The sequence below is a fragment of the Hippichthys cyanospilos genome, chromosome 20 (assembly GCF_059441005.1).
Source record: "Hippichthys cyanospilos isolate Australia breed blue-spotted pipefish chromosome 20, RoL_Hcya_1.0, whole genome shotgun sequence".
In the NCBI taxonomy this organism is placed as follows: Eukaryota; Metazoa; Chordata; class Actinopteri; order Syngnathiformes; family Syngnathidae; genus Hippichthys; species Hippichthys cyanospilos.
This window is the reverse complement of record NC_142388.1, coordinates 14,504,166-14,514,362: the sequence shown is the minus strand read 5'-3', so window position 1 is coordinate 14,514,362 and position 10,197 is coordinate 14,504,166. Positions and strand designations below refer to the sequence as shown.

At 39.6% G+C, this 10,197-nt stretch overlaps 1 protein-coding gene across 1 annotated transcript in view; it reads right to left on the bottom strand.

Annotated features, from left to right (window-relative positions):
* Window positions 1–2,089: 2,089 nt before the first annotated feature.
* casp8ap2 (caspase 8 associated protein 2) overlaps window positions 2,090–10,197 on the bottom strand; it is a 35,978-nt gene continuing 27,870 nt past the window's right edge. Inside the window, exon 10 of the mRNA XM_088402954.1 lies at window positions 2,090–3,277. Within this exon, the coding sequence (XP_088259080.1) occupies window positions 3,215–3,277 (63 nt within the window). The 3' untranslated portion in view covers window positions 2,090–3,214. The remainder of the gene's footprint in view (window positions 3,278–10,197) is intronic.

The window sequence follows — 10,197 nt, the reverse complement described above, 5'->3', positions numbered from 1 at the left end:
TCAATTGACCCATTTTGGAAAACTATGTACTGCACATTGCCTCTACACTGAGAATCAATTTGACAGGCTCACGTTCATCTAGTATTCATACATCAGAAATCTTTTTTTCTATACCCATGTACAGTGGACCCCGGTTTAAGATGTCCCTGTCTTACGTTCACGTTACGACGACCATGAAGACCACACCGTTTTTTTGTCCCCTCTTTACGCCATTTTGTTAACTTTACGATACCTCAAACATGGTGGTATATATATATATATATATATATATATATATATATATATATATATATATATATATATATATAATTATATTATTATAATATATATATATATATATATATATATATATATATATATATATATATATATATATATATTATTCTCCATATTCTGTTCTTTTCGTGTCGTATTATATCCATTTGGTTACGATCCTTCAAGTGCTATAGTTTGATATTAGCATTTTTAGCCAGTTAGAATTCAGCTAACTTGTGTTGCCAGGCTGTATGAAATCAGCCTGTCCCTGAAGCGCCAGGACATGTACTTCAACAGTCGCGAGCCTTCTGTGCCGTGTGCAAAGAAACATTTAAACGGGCCCCTATAGTTATTAGACAGCTGCAATAGCCAATCGAGTCAAAAGATTGCCATCCAAAGGCCTCACGTTGACCCGTGATGTAAGAGGATGCTCACTGGTGGAAGGCGGTGCTACGATCAGCAACCAAGCTCCGCGGTGTTGGCTTTGGCTGATTGAGTAGCGTAGCTAATAGCTAACCTGTCCGGAGACCTGGCCTTTTTTCTGACTGGGCTACCGGGGCATGAGCTAGACTGCCAATTTTCTGATTCGACTACCAGGGGCGCTAACCCCGTCAAACCTTTCTTCTGGGAATAACTTTTGTTTGCAAAGGATCGATTTGGTGTTTGGAGCGACACTGGATTTGCAAACCTAAATTGTTTAACCAAGGCAGCAACGAGACACCAAAGCATGGCTAGACACACGTGTTACGGTGCTTTTAAAAACTTTTGGGGACGCCTGAGTGGATACACTGTACATCTCAGTGCGAAGAGAAAGAGAGCATGAAGAGGTCAAGAAAAATCGGGAAATATTGAAAAAGGCCGATCGATTGTGACCACCATTTGTTTTGTGAGTGCAAGCATTTTCTTTGTTTCATTTAGAATATGTTTGTTATTCTTTTCCGTTCGTATTCAATTGTTAAGAAATAAAATGTTCTTCTTATATTTAACTGCAATTTGTAATTATTCTTTTAAGTTTTGACGCATCATGTATAATGACAAGCTTTAATTGCTGATGTGGGTTTATTGATGTTTAAATGCTCTGGAATAATGCATGTAATATGTGTGCGCATGATCGTTTATATATATGTATGTATATATATATATATATATATATATATATATATATATATATATATATATATACGTGTACAGTAATCCCTTATCGCGGGGGGTACGTTCCAAAAATAACACCCGCAAAAAGAAATCCGTGAAGTAGACAACTTTAGTTTTATTATTTTACAATGCAATACTATAGAATGAAACCAAATATCAAAGCCTGTTTAAAGGCCTTGATTGTTCAAAACAATCATTTTAATATAGTAATACAAAGTTTTAGACATTGTCATTCACGTATTTCAGTCCCAGCAATGCCTCTTCGTCCTGAACCCGCACATTGTTATGAGTAGTTGTTGAGCTCTTTCTTTTTCTGAGCAAGAAGATTTTTATAAACGGATATGCCCGGACATCGAATTAAAGTGAAGCCTCTTATATCATAACAATACACTTGAATTTTCAATTAATTCCAAAAGAAATCTAGATACAAGTCAGATTTCCAAAGGTGAGCATTTCTCCGTTGCTCTCAGTAGGCACACAGACGTGTGCTTTTCCTCTCGGCACGCCTACGAGTCCTGTGATTGGCTCCCAGAGATCAAGCTGTCAATCAATGTGCTAACTGGCACGTTTTTAACGTGTAAGCTGAGCTGAGCGCATACGGGCACAGGAGAGACACGGGAGAGACGAAAGCAAGCTTTTGGATCCTCTTGCCTTTTGTAATAAATTGACAGTGAAAAACCAATACAGTACAGCGTCAATATTTTATTTCGAGACAACAGTAAAGCCCCTGAGCCAATCAGGATTCAGAGCACAACGCGCTGTAAAAAATATCCAGACTGTAAAAAATCCGTGAAGCAGCGAACCCGTGAAAGATGAACTGCGATACAGCGAGGGATGACTGTATACACATACATATATACATTCACACACACGGACATACTGTATATACATTCACACACACGGACACACACACATCGTTACATAAAGACCCTATTACAGAAATGTCAATTTTCTGCTGAATCTATAACTGTGGCAACAGATTATCATGATTATTTTCTGATGAAACAAGAATATATATGAAAAAAAGAAACAAGAATAAATAAAACTTTATTTTGACCTAAAATGTATTTACATTATTCATAACTGTGAATGCAGTGTTTTGATATGAAAGATGAATCAAACATGCTTTACATATGCAACACGATCAATCAAAATGTCATTGTGATTTACAAATAAACTTTCATGTTGACCCAAAAAAAAAAACATGTAATGATGCATTGCTTTTCTCTTGTCCTATACATAACTTCAAAAAGAGACCTGAAAATAATAATCTTAATGTACAATTTATGAGTTATTAACAATTAAGTGGGGTGAGAGATTTTTGCAACTTGTGATAAACAGGCGAGTTAAGAAAATCCTCTGGCTCTGTGTGCGCGCGCACACACACACGCACGCACACACGCACGCGCACACACACACACACATCAATATATAAGAATGCATTGCAATTAGGACTAAGAAAAAAAAAAATTTCACATTTGACTGCAAGGGTAAATCATTTTAATGACAACTGTTATTTGTATGTTCTCCATAAATGACTATAGATGTTTTTGGAAAAATCTATGACCATTTACGTACAAAAAAAATATTATATACTATGATCATTAAAAAACAGATGGAGATTCCATCTGATGAGAGGTAAGAGAATTTAGTGAATTAACAGACAAACATTCCTTTAACAGATATACTACGTGACCTACAAAAAATACTGTACTAGAATTACTCTTGTACATTATTGTCCCAAAAAGTAGGACGCTGGAAAACACTTCAAATGGAAAAACAAACAGACAGAAATGGGGGGGGGGTGTCAATCAATCTTTTTTCCTTGCTTCTTGAATAGCTTCATGAGCTGGTAAAATCTATGAGCAATCTGAAAAACAGAAGAAGAAATACAATGCAGTCATTTTTTTTTTCAAACTAATGTTTGAAAGAGTAACTACTATTGAAACAATACTCAAAAAATACTTGGATGTTCAATTACTACAAATTGAATTAGTTTTTTGAAAGGCAAATTACAGCCTTGAAAGGCAAACAACACATTTCATATACAAGGCAATTCAATGTGCTTTGCATGTTTAAAAACATTGATAAACAAATAACCACAGGAAAAAAACATAAGTACAGAAACAAAAGCAGCTTAAGAAATTAACTATGGTGTATATATATATATATATATATATATATATATATATATATATATATATATATATATATATAGTGATCCCTCCTATTTCGCGGTTAATGGGGGCTGCCAACCCCCCGCGAAGTAGGGTATCAGTTCCTAGATTTCTATGTACGCCCCAATATATTTTGTATTTTTTGCGTATTTTATTTCCTTTCTCCTATTATTTGACATTGCATTATCCTTATTAACATTATTGTGTATTCATTAAATAAGTAATATTATTTAGTTTGTAGAGAATTTGTTCTCAGGACTGGTTATCTGCACCAAGACTCCAGTGAAAGAGTACGCAAGTCATCACGTTGAACTTCACATTTATTTTGGCTCATGTATGGTGTATCATGTAGTATCTGTTGAATAAAACAGGCTGCTGTCGCTGCTGTCGCTGTTTTAGCCTTAGCTGGAGAGACGAACGATATTTTTCTTTTATATTTTTCTATTTTTACCACCACCCGTCGGACCTGTGTTCGGTGTTGTTTTTCTTCTTTTTCCTTCATTTTTGAGGACTGTTTCCATTCTTCGATAGCTAGTGATTCGCCGTTTCTCTGAACAGCGCCTAGCTCCGTTCGTCCTCGTGCAGCTCTGCTAGCGTAAGTATTTCGCTCGGCTGTACTAAGGTAAGCATGGCTCCGTGCACCTCCACCTCTTCTGTCACCTGCGACACCTGTGTTATTCTCATGGAGAGGCTTTCTCTCCTAGAGGGCCGTGTCCGTCAGCTAGAGCAGGGTAGTCTGATAATCGTAGATCAGACGGACACATCTGATAATGACAATGCGGGCCGTAGCCCTCCCGCAATGCCGCTAGCGTCGGCTAGTGCGGGTCGTAGCCTACCCGCTAGTCCGGCTAGCATTAGCCCTAAGAAGCCTGCTAGCCGCGGTGAGCCTGTTCGGACGCATAATCGCTTTAGCCCCCTCGCTAGGCAAACTCCTCCTCAGTCTACTGGCTCCCGCACATTAGTTATAGGGGACTCCATCACCCGTAACATCAAGCTTAAAAAGCCAGCCACCGTAATGTGTATTCCTGGGGCCAGAGCACCCGACATTGAAGCTAACCTTAGGGAGCTGACACGCAAGAGGGCTAGACACCAGACTAGTGCAAACAACACTAGCTACTCGGACATAGTGATACACGTCGGCTCCAACGATACTAGAATGAGGCAGTCTGAGATTACAAAGAAGAACATAGCTAGGACTTGTAATCTCGCTAGAAAGATGAGTCGGCATCGAGTTATTGTCTCTGGCCCTCTGCCTGCGAGAGGCAATGATGAGAGGTTTAGCAGATTATTCTCGCTTAACCGGTGGATGGCTGGTTTCTGTAAAGAGCAGGGTTTCCAGTTTGTAGATAATTGGCCCTCTTTCTGGGGCCGGCCCGACCTGCTGAGGACAGATGGCCTTCACCCTAACTGGAAAGGCGCTGTCACTCTTTCTAGAAACATAGATTACTGTTTGAGCCTTCCATGACTTCCCACATTAGAGCATGTCGGGTCGCAGGCGAGTAGCGAGCCTGCTAGAACGGGTGTGGAGTCGTTAAGGCTAGAGTTAACCGGCACTAGGCTGGACTGTTACAACACACATAGCATACTTAGTCTAGGTCACTGCAATCCACACACTGTTTCAATACCTAATGCTGAATGCCCCAATGATAAGATTTCTGCTGAGGTGGTGTTGATTAAGGAAAACAGCCCTGCCTCTTTAATCAGTAAGACTAGTGACAAAGTGCCTAGGCGAAATATTAATATCAATATGCGCGCTGTAGTCGTCGACAATCGAATTCCTACTTTACTAACATCGCGACGAGGTTTTAATTACTCAAAATATAGAGCAAGCCCCAGCCATAAAAATCTTGTTGGTATTAGTACTACCAACACGAGGACTCAGAATAGTCCGGGAAAAATGTCCCAGTTTAAATTCGGCTTCATAAATATTAGGTCACTCGCTTCAAAAGCCCTTCTTGTAAATGATCTTATTACAGATCAAAATCTTAACGTGCTTGGTCTCTGCGAAACCTGGCTAAAACCAAATGAATTCTTACCATTAAATGAGGCCTCACCCGCAAACTTTGTGGGCTCACATGTTGCCCGTCCTTGTAAAAAAGGGGGGGGTGTCGCCCTAATTTCGGAATTTGATCTTAGGCTTAGCACGAGCACGAGTCACACTTTCAAGACATTTGAGGCTCTCGTTATGCGATCGAGCTCCTCACCACCATTTTATGTGGTAGTTATTTACCGTCCTCCTGGCCCATACTCTGGATTCTTAGATGAATTCCCTGAACTTATGGCTGACTTAATAACTCACACAGATAATATATTAATTATGGGTGACTTCAATATTCATATGAACTCCCCATCAGAGCCACTTACTGTAGCTTTTCAAGCAATAATCGATGCATTTGGTTTTACACAAATAATAAAAGCAGCAACACACCGGAATGGTAATATCTTAGACTTAGTGCTAACCCGTGGCCTAACTGCCTCAAACGTCATAATTCTGCCACATACTAACGTTATGTCTGATCATTATCTTATAACATTTGAAGTCCTAGCTCAGTGTGGTCTTGTTGTCCACAACCAAGGCTTTAAGAGCCGTGATATTAATTCTTCAACGACTGCTGCACTTTCTGAATTACTGCCTTCCGCAACAGCTGCCTTTCCGTCTTTCACTGGCTCAGTCGATAAGCTCGCGAATGATTTTAATTCGGTTCTTCTAAATTCCCTAAACTCTATTGCGCCGCTGAAACTTAAAACTCGTCCGAAGCGGCGCACTCCGTGGTTTACGGAGGAAACGCGTACGTGTAAACTGTTAAGTAGACAACTTGAGCGTAAATGGCGAACAACTAAACTTGAGGTCTTCCGTCAGGCCTGGTGCGATAGCTTGCTGAAATATAAAGAGGCTCTTAGGCTAGCAAAAACTAATCACTTTTCCAAAATGATTAGTCTTAATAAAAACAACCCAAAGTATTTATTTGAGACGGTAGCGCAGCTAACACAGCAGCAGCAGGTTAATCAAAATTCCCTCCATTCAGCACACGATTTCATGCAATCCTTTACTCAGCGGATTCAGCTAATAAGGGAAGAAATAAAAAAGGCAGCGCCGCTCACCACCTCAACTGTGATTGTTGATGCTAGTTCGGACAATCAGGTTCATGAAAGTCTGGCTACCCTGTCCCAGTTTGATTTAGTATCCCTGGAGTGTCTTACACAACTGGTTAATGCAGCAAAGCCGACGTCCTGCATGCTCGACCCGCTTCCAGGCAAACTCGTCAAAGAGTTGTTCCCGATCTTGGGGTCGTCTGTCTTGAATATTATCAACCTGTCACTCTCCTCTGGCATTGTACCTGAAGCTTTTAAGACGGCCGTCATTCAACCATTACTTAAGAAACCACACCTAGATCCTGAAGATCTCGCTAACTATAGGCCAGTGTCACACCTTCCGTTTATCGCCAAAATTCTTGAGAAAGTTGTAACACAACAGCTTAGTGATTTTATGATAGACAACAATAGATTTGAACTCCTTCAGTCAGGTTTTAGGGCCAACCACTCAACTGAGACAGCCCTAGTAAAAGTGACGAATGATCTTCTCTTAGCCTCGGATTCCAACATCTCATCAATATTATTACTGCTTGATCTTAGTGCCGCATTTGACACTATTGATCATCATATTCTTATAGAACGTCTTAGATCATGTGTTGGTATCTCGGGATCAGCACTTTCTTGGTTCAGATCTTACATCCTGGGAAGGACGCATAGTGTCTCTTATGGCGACGCGATCTCTGAGTCTTTCTCCGTCTCATGTGGTGTCCCGCAGGGGTCAGTACTTGGCCCCTTACTGTTCAACATCTACATGATTCCTTTCGGCGATATTATACGTAAACATGCTATTAGTTTTCATTGCTATGCTGATGATACCCAACTCTATATGCCCTTAGAAATAACGGATCCGTGCAAGTGCAGTAAACTGGAGGCTTGCCTTGCCGAGATTAAACAATGGATGTCTTCCAATTTTCTGCTTCTCAACCCTAATAAAACTGAGATGTTATTTATTGGCCCTGCTCATCATCAGCACCTGCTTAAGAATACCACGCTGAACCTAGAAAACTGTATTATTTCCCAAAGTAGTTCTGCAAAAAATCTCGGCGTGATATTTGACTCAACTCTCTCCTTTCGAACACATATTAATAACATGACAAGAACGGCGTTTTTTCACCTCCGCAATATAGCTAAAATTCGCCCTATTCTTTCTCTTAGCGATGCAGAAACATTAATTCATGCATTTGTTACGTCGCGCCTAGACTATTGCAACATTTTGTTTTCTGGCCTTCCCATGTCTCACATTAAAAGCCTGCAGTGTGTACAGAATGCAGCGGCGAGACTATTGACAAGGACGAGAAAGTTTGATCATATTACTCCGATTCTAGCTGACCTGCATTGGCTTCCAATACACGTGAGATGTGATTTTAAGGTGTTGTTAATTACTTATAAAATTTTACACGGTTTAGCTCCTTCCTATCTCGTCGACTTAGTATCACCTTATGTTCCGTCCCGACAACTTCGATCACAAAATGCCGGTTTGCTATCGACCCCACGGGCTAAAAAGAAGTCTGCGGGATCAAGGGCATTTTCCATTCGCGCGCCAGTACTATGGAATGCCCTACCTATGGAAGTTCGCGCAGCCACCTCGGTAGAAATCTTTAAATCCCGACTAAAAACACATCTATACTCAAAAGCATTTAGTTAAATTAGCCTGTCTGCAGCCTTCTTCTTTTTTCCTGCCCCCCTCTTCCGGCCGGGAGAGGGGGCTAGCTAGATGCTGAGGGTTGACTTGACCGCCTCCATTGGGTCCTGCGCTGGTCGACCATCACGGGTTAGGAGTCTAGCCGTCTGCGGTCCACCTGGCTGGAATGCGGGATGGTTCCTGCCCAATGGCTTTGCCTGCTGTCAAGACATCACTGCACTATATAGCACAATATGTTTTCTGTAATTTATATTGTTTCTGTGTTCGGTACATGCAGCATCCACTTCAACCTGTGGGCCTGGAAGGGGGCTCCTCCCACCTGTGGTCCCTTCTGGAGGTTTCTGATTTTCCCCAAATTGGGGTTTTTGAGTTTTTCCTTCCCCTTCTGGGAGCTTTGACAGGGGATGCTGTTGTGTACCTTACATTGAAAAGATGTCTCTGTATGACCTCTTTTCATTCTGTGAAGCCCTTTGAGACTTCGGTGATTTAGGGCTATATAAATAAAATTTGATTGATTGATTGATAAATTTGAATAATAAATCGACAACAATCTTAAAGACAGTCAACTAACATATAAACACTTAATCTATGAATTTACTGTATTTTTAGCCGACATCAGTGGGTTAGCAACAACTAACAACTACTAACTATAAAGTGCAACCTCTACACAAACGAACACATAAACAGAATAAACACTCATCGCTTATTAAACATAGGCAGTAGCGTGCGTTATCAACATAAATGATAATAAACTATAAATATGAGCTTACGTTGTCATTCTCTACGTCACCGTAACAAGCCGAATGACGCACAGAGAATGTAAGACAGGAAACGGAAATACAACCCAGCCCGACAAATTAAAAGCATGCATTTAAAAATAAGATAAAAAAGGTCACAAACGAGAATTCTTAACATTGTTATTAACTAATATTACTTCGTTATTTGATGAATACACTACTGTATATTGTATTTTTTTTGCTTTTTTCAATTTTTTTTTAAATTTTTGCACATTTTTTAAATGATCTTTTATTTTGAAATATTTTGTATTTTTCCTGGAAAAAACCGCGAAGCACTGAGAACGCGATATCTGAGACCGCGAAGTAGGAGGGATCACTGTATATATATATATATATATATATATATATATATATATACATACATACATACATACATACATACACACACACACAGTGGGCCCCCGGAACCCCCTGTTTTACGCCGGTCAGTGTGTCCGCACTATTTTTTTTTTTCGCTTTGCTGCATCAACAAAAACAACTTTTCTCACATGTCACAAAAATGCCGATATGCTATTGGTCGATTAAGGTCACAGTCAAGGTCTCAGTCACGGACATGCCGATATGCTATTTAAGGTCAAAGTCATACATATGTGTGTGTGTATATATATATATATATATATATATATATATATATATATATTATATATATATATATATGCGTTACGAGATTAATCCGTTCCGCGGTGGGGTCGTAAGGCGAATTTGCAGTATGATGGGCAATCCCCAAAGTTAAATAGCTAATGCGTTTAGAACCCCAGGTAAAAACATATCAAAATTGGGACCAAATTAGTATAGTAAGTGCCACATATACATGTATACAATCAGAAAACAGCATAAATAAAAAATATAGAAAGGATTTATTTACATTTGAATGCTGCTTTTTATGCCCATATTCCCTAATAAAGCTTATAAAGCATCGTTTCCATATAAATCATTTTCTTACTTCTCTCTTTAACATCACTAGCAATCTTGGCACCCATGGCTATCCCTTTCAACTTTGAATTAAGCATTAAAATGCACTATAAATATCGTTTTGTAACCACTCACAATAGAGCAAAGCTTTACGCATCTGCCATTTTGA